Raw genomic sequence first — 16963 nt, forward strand, 5'->3', positions numbered from 1 at the left:
GGATTTATTTTTTGTAATATAGCATGTTCACCATCAGGCTGAACCTGTCAAGATGAGTGTGTGGACTACTGTCTGTGCTGGAGACTGGGCACATATGAGCCAGATAGGTGAGCACTCTGATGCGTTGTAGCCTCAGAGGGGCCAGGATAGCCTGCATGCTCTTCGAAAAGGTGCTAGAGAGAGGCCAAATGGCAAAACATGAACTTGTAAACGGTCCCTTGAAAGGAGAACCGTAGATATTTCCTGTGGCCAGGTCTTATCGGGACATGGAATTAGGCATCTTTCAGGTTCACCATAGTCAACCAGTCGCCCGGTCTGACCGACCGCAAGAGCTGTTTTATTGTCAGTATCTTGAACTTCCTGCGCCTCTGTAACAAAGTGCCCGCCCCTGTGTATATTATCTGTTATGTGTTGCGTGTGGTGTGTTTAAATGTTGGTGTATAGACATTGGTACACGGGATATAAACGGGTCTGTGTAACACGAGTGTTTAAAAATGTATATGTGTATTTAGGCACGAGGATTGCACAGCACTTCACGTGCAAGTAAAATGTAGTAATATGTGAGCACGGGGAATTGCACTTTATTAATTCACGTGCTGGGATTCAAGTGAATAACTAATTGGTAATTGAATCCCAGCACAATAGTATATATAGATGCACGTTGTCACATACTGGCGGTTGGGTATTCGGTGAGCGGAGAACGGGATTGGAGACGGAGGAAATTAGTAGTAGTAGTAATAATAATAATAATAATAAGAGGAGAAAGTATCCGCTCACCGTGTTTGTCAGTGTCTGTCCGTGCACCGTTTTGTTAAGTTTAGTCTGTTTTCGTTTGTCTATTTATTTTGGCGTAGAGTGCCGTGTCCTGTGTTTTTCGTGTTTGTGTAAACCTTTTATTTTGTATTAAACCGGCGCCAACAGGCGTCTTCATCACTTCATTTCATCCGTCCTGTGTTTTGTGTATTGCATTACTTTTCCTGGTTCTGACGCCGCCCACTTCGGCCGTCTCTGTGACAGCCTCAAAAACAGATTAAGCTGTCTGAGGTCGAGAATGAGCCATAGGCCACCGTCCCTTTTTGGCACCAGGAAATACCTGGAATAAAACCCGGACTCCCGATCGGAGGGTTCTACTACTAGCTTTCCAGGGCAGCAAGCGAACCAGTTCTTTGGTGGATTCACGCGCCTTTTGGGAGCTCAGCAAAAGGTCGTCCATTGCTGGACCAAATGTATGGCTCGTCATAACTGAGGCATCCAAAAGAGAGGCCCATGCCTGGGACAGCCAAAGTTGTCGTCAAGCAGCTATTAGTTCTGTGAAGCCTCAGTCAAGAGACTGTCCATTGTATTTGGACAGCTGCAGCAGATGGTCAGTGACCAGGGACAAGGACCGCCAGATGCGTGCCCTGTACCAGGGAGGCAATGGATGCTGCAACAGAGGAAAATGGCCAAGCCCCAACCCTTCCATGTCGTGTACCCGATATAACAGGTTAGCAGCCCTGGGGACAGCTGAAGCAGTCGCGGGGTGTCCCCAAGTTGATTGGACCTCATGCAGAAAATCCGGGTGGACAGGGGCATCGAGCTCCTCTTAGGGGGAGCTGAAGGCCTGTCAAAAAATGGAGTGCTTGGACTCAGACTCCTCAGGCCATGGCACTTCTAGTGCTGTGGTGGCTCTTTTCAATAAGGCTATGAGCTCTGCAGAGAAGGGGAGAGGCACTAATGACTTGTCCTCCTCTAGCTCCTCCAATTGAGGTTCCTCTAGCTCCTCGGGGACAAGGAGTCATCCTGCCACCATTCTAGCGCTGCAACAGCCGCTTGCACCACAGGGGCAGGTTGCACTGGGCGTGACTCCATCAGTGCTTTTAACATCTGGCTCTGGGCTGAGATGGCTTCCCACATGTGATCCATTTGGGCCTTAATAGCCGGGTCACCCGGGGAATGGCGGCGGCTAGCCTTCTTACGCCTTGGGGGGAGGAGGAAGAGGACTGAGGTCAATGATGAAGACCGTAAGGGGCTTCTGCCTTTGCGCTGTTGTTTCCCTGCTGCCGCCGGCGGTGTTGCCCACCGCAGTGAGGAAGACACATCTCTCTGAGAGATCGAGGGAGCAGGTATTGCAAAACGTTTGCTCCTGCGCTCGACCGATTGTCTGGAAAGCAGTGCACAGAACTCACACATGGAGTGATTGTGTAAAGCCTGCTGAGCATGCTCAGCACGAAGACACTGCACACATTCCTTGTGCTTATCCTCTGAAAGGGATAGGCTTCTTGCAGATTGGCAAGCATGGAAGTCAGGCATTGTTACAGCACGATACTTTGTACTGTGCGGTACAGTATGATGCAGTATGGTATGGTATGGTGCACAGTACACAATACTTTGCGCTGTGCGATGCGGTGCACAGAGGCACGGTACAATACATGGGGACACAGTACATTGAGTTGTACAGTATATGGGGCACAGTACTTTGCATGGTACGTTACGGTGCGATGCGGTACGGTATACAGTTGGTACTGGTAGGGCTAAAAGCAAACTGCGCTCAGTTTTTCTCCCACGGACAAGCCTTCACAAAACGGTGCAGAAGCTGATCGCTATTGTGGCATGGGCAGCAGACCAAAACTCTGTAACTGTTTGGCTACAGCCCGCAAGTTAGTCTGTGCAGCCCGAGAGCTAACACAGTGGCCGTCCAGGAGCGCAGGCTTGTAAGCAATAAGCAGTAAGCCGCACGCACAGTACTTGGAATAAAAGGGGAAAAACACAAATACAGCAATTTCAACCGCAATACAATTAATAACATAGTTGAAAATTATAATATGCTTGTAAAAAACAAGACTAATAAAACTCCAACGGGAGTTAAGGTAGAAAAGAGATATTAATTAATGTAAATAATACTGTGTTACCGATCTGTGAGTGCAGGGCAGGTAAGCCTGCTGCTACTGCAAGTCAGAAGGCCGCGAGAACAGAATCACAGTAAAAAACACAAAATCTGACTGCTTCTGGCCGACGATAGCGATGTTTCTCTCCCTTATGCTGAGCTCACTCTGAGTTGTGGAAAAAGAAATGGCGCCAACAAGCAAACCAAGGTACTCGTTTTATAGAAAAATCATTACTGTTTGAGTTATTTTGTTTTGGCCAATGTGCCCATTTCTTTTGTGTGTTTTGTTCAAACTGTTTGTTTTTGTTTATTAAATAAAAAGCTGACCACCGTAGTGCCTCAGTTTAGCCCCATAGGTTTTGTGTTTCATTTCCTGGTCTGACGTCACACCTGCAGCCATCTCTGCCACAAGCAGTTACCAGGGTTTTTGAATGTTTTGTTCACTTGAAAGGAGGAGCTGTCAAGGCAAACTTGTGACGTATGAAGTGGAGAAAAAGTAATACAAATCGAGGCAAGACCCCGGTCAAGTATCACTCGACTTGCTAAGTACAAGTTGTGTGGCCCATGCTCTGAGGATCTCTGAAAAAGTTGGTTGCTGTTTGATTGAATCTGGAAGCCTCTACCTTTGAAGACAGTTCTTATTTTAAATATATTCTACACTACATTTCCATATATATTGGAAGGTAAGACCTACAAGGTATAGGAATTATATTTTAGCTTTACAGAGCGATACAGTACATTCTAGGATTCAGCGGTGGGTGCTTTTAGCGTTTGCATGTCTGGCCTAAGGATGAAACATGTGATAACCATAATTGTATTGAAGTGTTTGTTAAACTTGTAAGGCACTGGATCGCCCAGACTTGAAGTTCTTGAAGTGGTCTGTAACCACTCCATCTATTCTTAAGCATTTGATAAAAACGAAGGAGTACTAATACTGCTCTGATTCATTAAAACTTCAAACCTGAATGAGTCTGTGTAATTTTCTACTAACAGGAGTCCAAAACATCTCTATGTCCTCCTTAAATGTCACCCATGAGTTTAAGAGTATGCTCAGAGCATATATGTACATTCCAACTGACAGCAAAGAAAGAATTACATTCCTCCAAGAGTGAGAACACACTGTAAATTAGAAGAGGTGTTGCTTTTATGTGGTGATTTTAACTGTACTGTTAATTATATAATGGACAGGAAATCACTTAGACCCCCATCCTCAGTCTGACAGAGTGCTTTAAAGAATATTAAGTGTTTTGACCCAGTGGGTGTTTGGAGAAATTTGCAACAGTTTGAATGAGGCCATGAAAGAGCTGAAGGAGGGCATCCTTGAGCTGCAAGCGAGCCCTGCAGTCGAGCTGTGGAGTCCAATCTTAAGGACAGGTTAATTGATAAGCTGAAAGTGAAGAAAAAGGGGTTAGCATATCTGCTGGACACAAAGGCTCAGGGGGCACTAGTGAGGTTGTGCTTCCAGTCGGATGGAGATGGATGCATCCACGCAGTATTTTTTGTGGGAATGAGCAAAAAAGGCAGAGATCCACAGGCGGGCAGTGGAGTTCTATAAAGCAGAGTGGGAGCGACAAAAAATCTCTGGCCCCACTCCAACTCCCAGTCCACAATTTCCCAAGCAGTGCATGTGTTGTGTCTAATAAAGTAAATTTGCACAATAACGTTGATGGTCAGGATACATTACTTGAAAAATGTTAATGTGAAGCCCTGTGCGGTAAATCTTTGCAAGAACTTTTTCAATCAGCGAGTGAGTGACGTAAAGGTTGTCCCTCCCACCACGTCTTTCCTCTTTACACTGTTTGTAGAGCGAGTGCCGCTGCGCCATTAATTCTGGTGAGAATGACCCGGTGGGCTTGCAGCACTGCTATAGGCAATCCATACTGATATTAATGATGGAGTACCAATGTCTAGTTAAAAGTCGATATGAATATCCCTCAAGACAAAAACGGTGAAAAAGAACGTGGTGATTTTGCCTCCATTGGCAAAGAGTTGTTTTGGAATTTAAAACGGCATCTTGCCAGAAATCACAATGGGAGTTCTAAAAGAACATAATGAAGCCAAGGAAAAAGGTGGGTCTTTCATTTTATCATAAGTAATAACAGAGAATGACTCATAATTAGAAGTGTACTGTTATATTTTTAGTAAAAATCGCACTTGTCTTGCATTTCTAATAGAGGTCGGCACGGATGTAAAATCTGTAAAAAATAAATGTGTTTTAACAACAGATGACAATAACTCGCTTCCAATTCCATCGCATCGAAGCAAAGGAGGGTGACTGTTTGCAAGAATAACAGGCTACATTCAAAACAAAAATATGGAAAAAGATGTATATAACAGTATTCTTTATTATTCAAAAGTAATATGGGGATATATATAATATATATATATATATATATATATATATATATATATACAGTACTGTGCAAAAGTTTTAGGCAGGTGTGAAAAAATGCTGTAAAGTAAGAATGCTTTCAAAAATAGACATGTTAATAGATTATATTTATCAATTAACAAAATGCAAAGTGAGTGAACAGAAGAAAAATCTAAATCAAATCCATATTTGGTGTGACCACCCTTTGCCTTCAAAACAGCATCAATTCTTCTAGGTACACTTGCACAAAGTCAGGGATTTTGTAGGCATATAGTCAGGTGTATGATTAAACAATTATACCAAACAGGTGCTAATGATCATCAATTCAATATGTAGGTTGAAACACAATCATTAACTGAAACAGAAACAGCTGTGTAGTAGGAATAAAACTGGGTGAGGAACAGCCAAACTCAGCTAACAAGGTGAGGTTGCTGAAGACAGTTTACTGTCAAAAGTCATACACCATGGCAAGACTGAGCACAGCAACAAGACACAAGGTAGTTATACTGCATCAGCAAGGTCTCTCCCAGGCAGAAATTTCAAGGCAGACAGGGGTTTCCAGATGTGCTGTCCAAGCTCTTTTGAAGAAGCACAAAGAAACGGGCAACGCTGAGGACCGTAGACGCAGTGGTCGGCCAAGGAAACTTACTGCAGCAGATGAAAGACACATCATGCTTACTTCCCTTTGCAATCAGAAGATGTCCAGCAATGCCATCAGCTCAGAATTGGCAGAAAACAGAGGGACCCTGGTACAACCATCTACTGTCCAGAGAAGTCTGGTCAGAAGTGGCCTTCATGGAAGACTTGCGGCCAAAAAGCCATACCTCCGACGTGGAAACAAGGCCAAGCGACTCAACTATGCACGAAAACACAAGAACTGGGGTGCAGAAAAATGGCAGCAGGTGCTCTGGACTGATGAGTCAAAATTTGAAATATTTGGCTGTAGCAGAAGGCAGTTTGTTCACCGAAGGGCTGGAGAGTGGTACACGAATGAGTGTCTGCAGGCAACAGTGAAGCATGGTGGAGGTTCCTTGCAAGTTTGGGGCTGCATTTCTGCAAATGGAGTTGGGGATTTGGTCAGAATTAATGGTCTCCTCAATGCTGAGAAGTACAGGCAGATACTTATCCATCATGCAATACCATCAGGGAGGCATCTGATTGGCCCCAAATTTATTCTGCAGCATGACAACGACCCCAAACATACAGCGAAAGTCATTAAGAACTATCTTCAGCGTAAAGAAGAACAAGGAGTCCTGGAAGTGATGGTATGGCCCCCACAGAGCCCTGATCTCAGCATCATCAAGTCTGTCTGGGATTACATGAAGAGAGAGAAGCAACTGAGACTGCCTAAATCCACAGAAGAACCGTGGTTAGTTTTCCAAGATGTTTGGGCCAACCTACCTGCCGAGTTCCTACAAAAACTGTGTGCAAGTGTACCTGGAAGAATTTATGCTGTTTTGAAGGCAAAGGGTGGTCACACCAAATATTGATTTGATGTAGATTTTTCTTCTGTTCACTCACTTTGCATTTTGTTAATTGATAAATATAAACTATTAACATGTCTATTTTTGAAAGCATTCTTACTTTACAGCATTTTTTCACACCTGCCTAAAACTTTTGCACAGTACTGTGTGTGTGTGTGTGTGTGTGTGTGTGTGTGTGTGTGTGTGTGTGTGTATATATAATGTGTATGTGTATGTATATATATATATATATATATATATGATATATCTATTCAGATAGTGGTGCTACACCGTTTTTTCACATTTTGTTGTGTCAGTGCCTCAGAGTTTCATGCATTTAAATGAGGATTTTTTTTCCCACTTATCTACACACCATACTCCACACTGTTAAGGGGGAAAAAGTTTTTATCGAGAAAAAAATTATATATTAAAAATACAAAACTGAAATATCATAATTGGCTAAATCTCCACCCCCGAGTTAATAGTTCATTGAAGCATCTTTGGCAAGAATTACAGCTGTGAGTGTGTTGGGATAGGTCTCTACCAACTTTGCACACCTAGATTTGGCAATATTCAACCAGTCTTCTATACAAAACTGTTCAAGCTCTGTCAAGTTCCTTGAGGAGAATTGATGGACAGCAATCTTCAAGTCATGCCACAATTTTCGATTGGATTTAGGTCGGGGCTCTGACTGGGCCACTCAAGGACATTTACCTTTTTGTTTCTTAACCACTCCAGTGTAGCTTTGGCTGGGTGCTTTGGGTCGTTGTCATGCTGAAAGGTGAACTTCCATCGAAGTTTCAGCTTTCTTGCAGAGGGCAGCAGGTTTTCCTCAATGACTTTTCTGTACTTTGCTCCATTCATTTTCCCTTCTATCCTGACAAGTGCCCCAGTCACTGCCGATGAGAAACATCCCCGTAACATGATACTGCCACCACCAGTAGGAATGGTGTTTTTCGGGTGATGCGCTGTGTTGGGTTTGCGGCAAACATAATGCTTTGCATTTAGGCCAAAAAGTTCCATTTTACTTTCGTCAGACCTCAAAAAATTTTGCCACATGGCTACAGAATCTCCTGAGTGTTTTGTTGCATACTTCAAATAGGATTCAAGGTTGGCTTTCTTGAGTAATGGCTTCCTTCTTGCCACCCTACCATACAGGCCAGATTTGTGGAGTGCTTGGGATATTGTTGTCACATGCACACTTTGACCAGGTCTTGGCCATAAAAGCCTGTAGCTCTTACAAAGTTGCCACTGGCCTTTCGGTAGCCTCTCTGATCAGTCTCCTTGCTCTGTCTTCCAGTTTAGAGGGACAGCCTGATCTAGGCAGGATCTTGGTGGTGCCATATACCTTCCAATTCTTAATATTCGTCTAAACCGTGGTCCAAGGGATATTCAAGGCCTTTGATATTTTTTTATATCCATCCCCTGTGCCTTTCAACAACTTTGTCCCGGAGTTCTTTTGAAAGCTCCTTGGTGCTCATGGTTGAATCTTTCCTTTGAAATATACTACCCAGCAGATGGAACCTACATGAACTGCTAAATTTATCTTGAAATCATGTGAATCACTACAATTTAATACAGATGAAGACCACTTAACTTGGTGTGTGATTTTGAAGGCGATTCGTTACACCTGAGCTAATTTAGGATTGCTATTACGTGGGGAGGTGGACACTTATCCAACCAAGATATTTCAGTTTTTATTTTTAATTAATTTTCTACAAAGTTCTAGAACATTTTTTTCATTTGGAAGTTGTTGGGTAGGATGTGCAGATAAATGAAAAAAAGAACTATTTTAATGCATTTTAATTCCAGGCTATAAGGCAACAAAAGGTGAAAATTATATATATATATATATATATATATATATATATATATATATATATATATATATATATATATATATACACACACACACACACACACACACACACACACACACACACTGTATGTGTGTGTGTATACAGTACCAGTCAAAAGTTTGAGTACACTTGCTGGAAACTAGGTTTTTTTCATAATTGACAATGTTTTACGTCGTATATGTTTCTGTAAATACTTGAAAATGAAAACACGTTACAATATACAAAATAAAACATAAGGAGTATCAGAGCAATATTCAAGAAAATTCTCTCTAAATCTTGGATTCCTCAAAATAGCCACCCTTTGCCTTAATAACAGCCTCACAAACACGAGGCATTCAGTTAACAAGTTTCAACAGGAAATCACCCGACATGTCTTCCCAGCTCTTCTACAGCAATTCCCAGAGATGTAGGGCACTTGTGGTTAGCTTTGCTTTGACTCTTCTGTCCAGTTTGTCCCATACAAGTTCTATGGGATTGAGGTCTGGAGACTGGGCAGGCCAGGTCATTAGATTGAGTTGTCCTTCATTTTCCTTCTTCGCCAAATAGTTCTTGCACAACTTTGAGGTGTGTTTCGGGTCATTATCTTGATGAAGAATGAATGACTGCCCAACTACTGTAATCCTGATGGAATGGCATGCCTCTGAAGTATGCTATGATAGCCATGCTGGTTGCCCTTGCCATGGACTTGGTAAAGATCACCAACTCTATCACGAGCAAAGCAACCACAGACCATGACACTGCCTCCTCCATGCTTGACAGTGGGAACCACACATGCAGAACTCATGCGCTCACCCTTTCTGCGTCTTGCAAATACTCGCCGGTTGGACCCAGATATTTAAAATTTTGACTCATCGGTCCATAAGAACGACTTCCACTCTTCAATCGTCCAGCTTCTGTGTTTTTTTGCCCAGGCAAGTCTCTTCCTCTTATTCTGCACTCTTAACAAAGGTTTCTATGTAGCAATTCTTCCAGTTATGCCAGCTTCACGCAGTCTCCTCTGAACAGTTGAAGTTGAAACATCTGTACTTCTAGTAGCATTTACCTGAGCTTGTATTTCAGGGGCAGTTAATCGCCAGTTTCGCAAACTTGTGACTCGAATGAACTTGTTCCCTGATTCTGAGGTCACCCTTGGCCTGTCTGACCTTGTTCGGTCCTCATGAGTGCCAGTTTCTTCAAATCGTTTGATGGTCTTGGCCACAGCAGTTACAGACACTTGCAAAGTTCTTGCGATTTGTCTTAACAATCGACCTTCATTTCTTAAAGTAATTACAGACTTTTTTTCTTTGTTAACTGAGCATATTTTGCCATTTTCTGCTCCCTTACATTTAGGAATGACAAACTTGTGCCTATGCTACCTATATTTATAGTAATCATGGACCCTCACCTGTTAACAATAATTGGTGACAAAAGGTTAATTAGGTAACATGCTAGTTAACTCAGAGAACATCTAACAAAGACACTTTTAGGCCAGTGTTCTAACACCGTGTTATACATGTTTCAGACTTTTAACTGACTTGGGCATCAGACTGAAATCCCTTTGCTTTGGGTGACCATTTCATTGAAATTGACAAGATTTACATTTTCATTTAAAAATTTAATTTTTGAATGCAATTCACTTATGATTATCAGCTTATATAAGTGCACGTATCATATTATGAAATATTTACAGACAAGTGTTTATAGACAAGTTTATACAGTTAACACAGATAATCATGAAAAACCTGGTTTCAAGCAGGTGTACTCAAACTTTTGACTGGTATTGTGTGTGTGTGTGTATGTATGTATATATATATATATATATATATATATATATATATATATATATATATATATATATATATATATATATATATAAATATACACACATATATACATATATATATATTACTTATATATTGATTGAGTAATACTTAAATATATATTACAAAAGTATAAATAAGTCTTAAATGCAAGTGACTGGTTTAAAAAATGTGAGGGAGATCTCTTGAACTGCTGCCCAGACAAGCGCTGTTTGTCTCAGACACAAACCTATTCCGAGGACCCGGCGGTGGCTGTCCAAATTCTTTTTTCGTGAGAATGACAGAAAATTCCAATTCATTTTTCCATCAGAATATTTTTCGTTTTCGCGAGCACGACTCAAACCACACGAAAGAAGAATTCTTCTTTCCTCACCAAAAACAGAAGAATTTAAACAAATGTTTCTAAAAGAGCAATACAACGAGAATGCAAGCAGATAAACACTTACTGACATAAATATAACAAAATCATATTTGCGTTCAGTGGGAAAAATGAGAGAATTTCACCAGATACCTCAAAAAGACCTGGACAAACTTCATTTAGTCAATAACAAAGAAAAAGGTGGGGATGTCTTTGACCCAAGTTCTCTCAGAAGCATTCTTAGCAGCACTGACCGTTTCCTGTGCAGAAATAACTATGAATGCAGCAGCAGCCCATCGCAGTTCACACAAACAAGAAACTCTCAAAGCCAAACAAAAGCAGCTTTAAAAAACAAACAAACAAAAAAAAAAACATAGAATATATAAAGTAATAATATGAGTCAGAATATATTACCACACAAAACTATGTCACCTCGTGCATTACGGCTCAAAACCAACATATTATTGTGTGGTAATATATTCTGACCCATGTATTACACTCTCTCTTCGGCTTGCTGGCCAAACGGCGCTCTTCCTCTCTCTCAGCTGTTCTTGTGTTACTGTTTGAATTACGAAGAATATACCAGTGAGTTGATCTGATCCACCACCCTCTACTGTATGCCTTTACCTGTCACCTGAGCCACCACAGCCTGTGAGATCCGACGATTTGCCAGGAAGCCCTTGATCTCCTCCTTGATGATGCTGCTATCTCTCCTGTAGTAGGAGAAAAAAAAAAGTGTTTGAGCAGGCAAGGTTTCTGGCTGACTGTAGGCCTCTTTTCTCTACCCAAGTAGTACTGTAAGCGGATCCCTCTATGAGCAAAAAAAAAACTGCTCAAACTGCTCAAAAGGGGCAAATACACTCTTTGCAGAAAATCTTGTACAGATATTATAAGCAATAATTACTATTTTCCATCATAGTTAGTATACCTATTGGTATGAAGACTACTGTATAGTTTCAAGGTCTTTTATCAAAAACCTAATTTTGATCAAGGAATATTGTTTTCATATTAAATTCTCTACAATACTTTTCATTGTAGGACTAGGGATGTAACGGTATATATTTCCATGTTTTATATACAATGACCATTTTTCCACACCACTGTTCTCACGGTTTAACGTGGTATGCAAAAGCAGTTTACGTGTTTTGTCTCTATTGGCTCCTAATTGGTGCTTGCTGCTCTATACAAATGAGACACCACCCTGTGGTAGCATTGTACCCCAGTCTCTCTTGTTCATTTTACGTCAAGGGTTACATTCATTATGGCTCCCACATAAAAACAAAAATAGCTTTGAACATATGTCAATTCTTGCAGCTATAACATAACCGTATGACAAACACATCATGAAAAAACAGAAAGAGCTCTGCAAAGAACAGAAGGTTAACTAAATATATAAGCTTAGCAGCATAACTTGTATTAAAGCTGCTATGTTCATCGGTCAGTGAAAAATCTTTTCTTTTCTACTTTTATTGCAATTGTGCCTAATAAGTTACAGTAATACAATATTTATCATCTTTTTCATAGCTCTATTAAATGTAATACTCAGTTTATTTGGAAACGCATTAGTTTCTGCTGCACAACACAAGCTACGTAGCTTCCTTCTGTAGAAGCCCTTTTTTATTCCTTTGCCGTCCTGTGTGCATTGCCTTTAAGCAAAAAAACAAACAAACAAAAAACATCCACAAATAACATCTACAAAAAAAATTCTCCAAAGCGGTTAACGTTCTTGTTTATTGTTCAAATGACAACGTTTTAATCAGCGGTGCATCTGTACTGCTTTTCTGTGACCTGTACAAAGCAGTAGGGGGTGGGATGTTGTTAGTGCTGCATTGTTTTCATTTAGGTTGCTAAACTCTCGTTTTCAGCATTGGAGGTAAAATAGTAGAAAGAGACGACAAAGCAAAAAAAGCAAAGTATATTTAAGTGATTGATTGTATCAAGCTATTTCCCAAAGAAACTGTACAGATGGAGGTAATTGTTTTGCATATCTTAATGTGTCTTCGGAGAAAATACGATCGATCGCTATTTAGCTTCAGAATCACACATTAAACAAAAAGCTACAACAGAGGCCGCTGAACAGAACGTAAAATAAACAGCTTTCAGAAACCAAACTGGAAAGTCAACCCAGACAAAAAGTATTCCTGTCTGCAAGTTAAATCAGTACTACAACGATCTAGCACAGCCCCCTCGCTTCAAACTGCTGCTTAATTTTTTGCAGTTGGAATTTTAGACCTGAATATCCACGTTTTTTCTTTGTTTTGACTAGGTACTAATAAAATAAATTATTGGATGGGACAAATAACATGAAAATGAACATGCTGCATATATTGCCTTTATTAAAGCATGACAGATGCCCTTGGGTAAACAAGTTTTTGGTTGTTTCTAATCGATTTCCACATCTGTATAACTTGGCAAAGCTTTGCCTTACACTTCATACCAATTCAGTGGATGCAAAACGTGCAGTCTCAATGTATGGGCAAGTCAACTGCAGGGAAATGCTGCATGCTTGCCTTTAACAAATGACAGCACTCTGTTTTAGTAAAGAAGCAAGTATCACTATTTTGTTAGGCTGCATAGTGTTCTGAAATACTGCCTACTTAGGTTTATTTAATGTTTAAACAGGTCCGCGAAATGTCAGCGAAATCCTAATTTTATCTCCGCAACCTACCCGTGAAAAATATATAAATTTACCACGATTTAAGCAGACCCCTAGTTATAAGTGGTTATAAACAATTGCAAAAACAAAACAATGGCAAAAGTGTGTAATAACTGTACTGCAAAAACAAAGCAGCCCCAAACAATTGGTGAGGCAGACAGACACACAGGCATAGAAAGACAAACAGACCTGAAAAGACAGACCTACTATATCTGTATGACAAAAATGTATAATACTGTTTTTATTTCTAATCATATTCTATAATTGTTAATAGCATAACTAATAACATGTTTATAGATTGTTTAGAATCACTTATATCGGATCCCTAAACTAAAGTGTTACCATTTATTTAAAATAAGTACGAACTGTACTGTATTTTGATAATGACTTTTAAGGAAACCTTCAGTGAAGCATAATGCAAGTTCAAAGTCTCAATTCATCAGGAGAGACAAGTGGTGGGAGTGGGTAGCCTACAGGTTCAACAACTTGTTTACATTTTTAACTTGGAAGCTTACTTGTGTAATGTCATGTGAACTACAGACATAAATCTATCGTACATATTTCTGTTAAAATAATAGTTTAAAGACTTTGCTATACGTATTTCGGCCCTGTGCCAAAAATAAATAATTTGATAATCATCATTTTGGTTAGAAAAAAGATGTAAAACCAGTATGCAGGCCAGGCAGGATTCAGGTTACGGCCTGTAAATTAATAAGTGGGCTAGTCTTGCTGTGTTTTACTGCGTTAGTTATGATGCCTAACCGCACATCATTTTGATAAGAAACTGGAACCAGTATTTTTAGACAAATGCTACTACTGCACTACAATTCCAGTATCTTCATTGGCTTCCCTATGGCACTGTACAATCACTAAAGTACATTTACTATTTTTATCAAAATTAATAATAAACAACTTTCCTTTATTAATAATCATTCTTTTTTTAACAAAATAGTCATCAATGTTAAACATTCAATATGGTAGTAGCTCATACTGAGCTTTTACTCAAGCAAAGATTACATAATATTTTATGACTATTTAGCACTAGACCTACCGGACATACATATGTACCTAGAACTACCAGAGCAGTCTTTTTAACCACTACATTAAAATGTGTATAAAACTACTGCTGTGTCGCACTCTGCAAAACTGTTCTGTGTTATTGTTTGTTTTCCTTCAGAATTATGTTTGTGACACAGCTTTTGCAGCCTGCTTGGTACACATGAGGGGCACCTGTTACAGCATGAGACTTGGGGTGGTGTTGGAAGGGGTTATGATTGGTTGCATTGTTCAAAATGTTGCAAGTTTATACAGATGCTAGGCTATAAAATGGGATGGTTTTGGGATGCAACAGGAGCTTACAACACTGTGTAACAGGAGAGAACTACAGTGCCCGTGATTTGTTTAACTGTTTTATTTTATACAAGTGTTTTTTGAGTAAATTAAAAAATAGTTTCTTAACATTTTCAAAAGCTCAAAGGATGGAACTTACAACCATTCAAAATGTGGATTGTTCAACTGCTCAAAAGATGGAAAAGTATAACTGTTCAAAGTGTAAAATGTAAAAAAAACAAACCTTGAAGTACAGTTTGTGCAATCAACACAGACATGCTGTGCCACACACTTGCCACAGCTTGTGTTTGTCTCTGTCCCACAATTTCAGCAACTTCATTATCACTAACCTCAATCTGATTAGAGTAGGTTTCACCACTGCCTTGGTCTGGTGTATTTTCATGTCCAGATTTATCTTCCGATAACTCCTGAAAGTACTGCAAGACTTGCTGTGCTGTCCTACGTTGTTTTGGTCTTTTAATTTTCACAGTATTTCTACAGTTGTTGATAAATAAATCATGTCTGAAAGTCTCCTGTTGTAGCTATTCAAAATAAACGCAAAGCTTTTAAATTCCACAGCTCGATCATGTGATCGATCTGATGTGCGCGAAACCAAACCCACTATTTTTACTATGCCAGTCAAAATGACAGCTCCGGTAGTTCAAGGTACAACGTATTATATCTCCATAAGTTTCTGCAACCCTCTGTCTACCGACGCTTTGAAATGTTTGACATATATTTAGGAAAAGTAAAACAAATACAGGTGCCTAGCTGCCAAATCAGTGGAGAAAAATACATTTAAAAAACGAGATCGGTCAAAAGGACTACTCCACTAGTGTTAAAACCTGTAAGAATGAAAGGGGTGCACATAACTAAGCACTTGAATGAACACTAAACTGAAACATTGAAAGCTTTACTTACTCCTTTTAGAAAAGTTCTGTTAACTTTACACCTTCATGGAAGCTTATTAAAATATGTCTTCTGTATAGGATGTTAATTTGTATTTTGCAGTTGTACAGAGAACTGGAAACTATGCTTCAGCTAAACACAGAAGAGGAAGATACAACACATGGCTATGTCAAAGCTGTTTAGAGTTCTATTTTTGTATTTGACTTCTTTAAATAGGTACTTTGAAAAATGTTAATAGCATTTATACTGGCTTTAACAGCTGTATAATAAAAAGACGAGAACCAGTTAGTTATCTTACAGTTATCATATCGTCAAAATATAATACTGTGACATCCCTATGCAGGACATGTGTAAAAATAAATATTGGTAGTTTATTCTACAGTAAAATTTTAATTAAAAAAACCCTCAGACATAACAGCAGGCTCAATGCTGTTTGATTTGAGCTATCAGTATTGTGAAAGTTTACAACAGTTATGACGCAACATGACAGGAGCACCCCTGTCTAAAGGTTTTTATTGTCGTCTACAATACCAGTTACCTCATGAGTTCCTCCACCTTATCATCGATGTCCAGCTCATCCTCTGTGGCTTCAAAGCTGTATGACCTTTGACCCACACTACTGGCGGGGTATCGGCTTGGTGACAGCTTCCCGTTGGGGGTGGCAGGCATACTCTCTTTGCCATTCTGATTGGTTGTGGCGCTGCTGGGGGGCGGGGAGGTGTCGTAGCTGTTGCTGGGGGATGGTGAAAGCCCGCGGTACAGGGTCTGTGTGGCGATGGTGGTGGTGGAAGAGGAGGCCACCACATTATTAGCAGAAGTGGCGGTGCTTGTTCCGCCATAGGCAGGCCTGCGGCCAAACTTGTCCCCGTGCTCACGGTCCAGACGCTCCAGTGTTTCCAGGGCATGCAGTATCTCATGCTTGGTCATCCCTGTCCGGCGGAGACGCTGCAGAAGATCGATCTGCTCAATAGTGAACCGTGGCTCGTCTGTGTAGTGAGACATTCTGCAATAGAGAACATGGCATTGGAATCATTGTATTGTCAAATATTTCTTTAAAAATGTGTTACCCAATGTGTAACATCTTTTTCAATTTAGTGAACTCTGAAGTAACACATTTGACAATGGGTTGCTTGGCAGTGGGTTGGAACACCATTGTGATTGTTTGATGTGTAATAGAGCTAAATATGAGAAATCAGATGGTGTATGGGGATTGTTTAAACAATTTCATAATTCAGCCTCATAGTGCACATGTTTGTAATTGCAGTGACTGGCTTATGCAGAACCATTTTTAAATTGTGCAACTATTTACAAGTTATTTAAACCTACCTTTTTTGTAGTGGTACAATTGGCACCCTA

General features: G+C 40.1%; 1 protein-coding gene across 4 annotated transcripts in view; it reads right to left on the reverse strand.

The window, feature by feature from the left end:
* LOC121316021 (homeobox-containing protein 1) overlaps positions 1 to 16963 on the reverse strand; it is a 94247-nt gene that overhangs the window by 51670 nt on the left and 25614 nt on the right. For all 4 annotated transcript variants that reach the window (XM_041250702.1, XM_041250701.1, XM_041250700.1 and 1 more), the window contains exons 2-3: positions 16146 to 16610; positions 11341 to 11426 (exon numbers count right to left, since the gene is read on the reverse strand). In XM_041250702.1, coding sequence (XP_041106636.1) covers positions 11341 to 11426; positions 16146 to 16609 — 550 coding nt within the window. In that variant the 5' untranslated portion in view covers position 16610. The remainder of the gene's footprint in view (positions 1 to 11340; positions 11427 to 16145; positions 16611 to 16963) is intronic.

The sequence above is a fragment of the Polyodon spathula genome, chromosome 5 (assembly GCF_017654505.1).
Source record: "Polyodon spathula isolate WHYD16114869_AA chromosome 5, ASM1765450v1, whole genome shotgun sequence".
Classification (NCBI taxonomy): Eukaryota; Metazoa; Chordata; class Actinopteri; order Acipenseriformes; family Polyodontidae; genus Polyodon; species Polyodon spathula.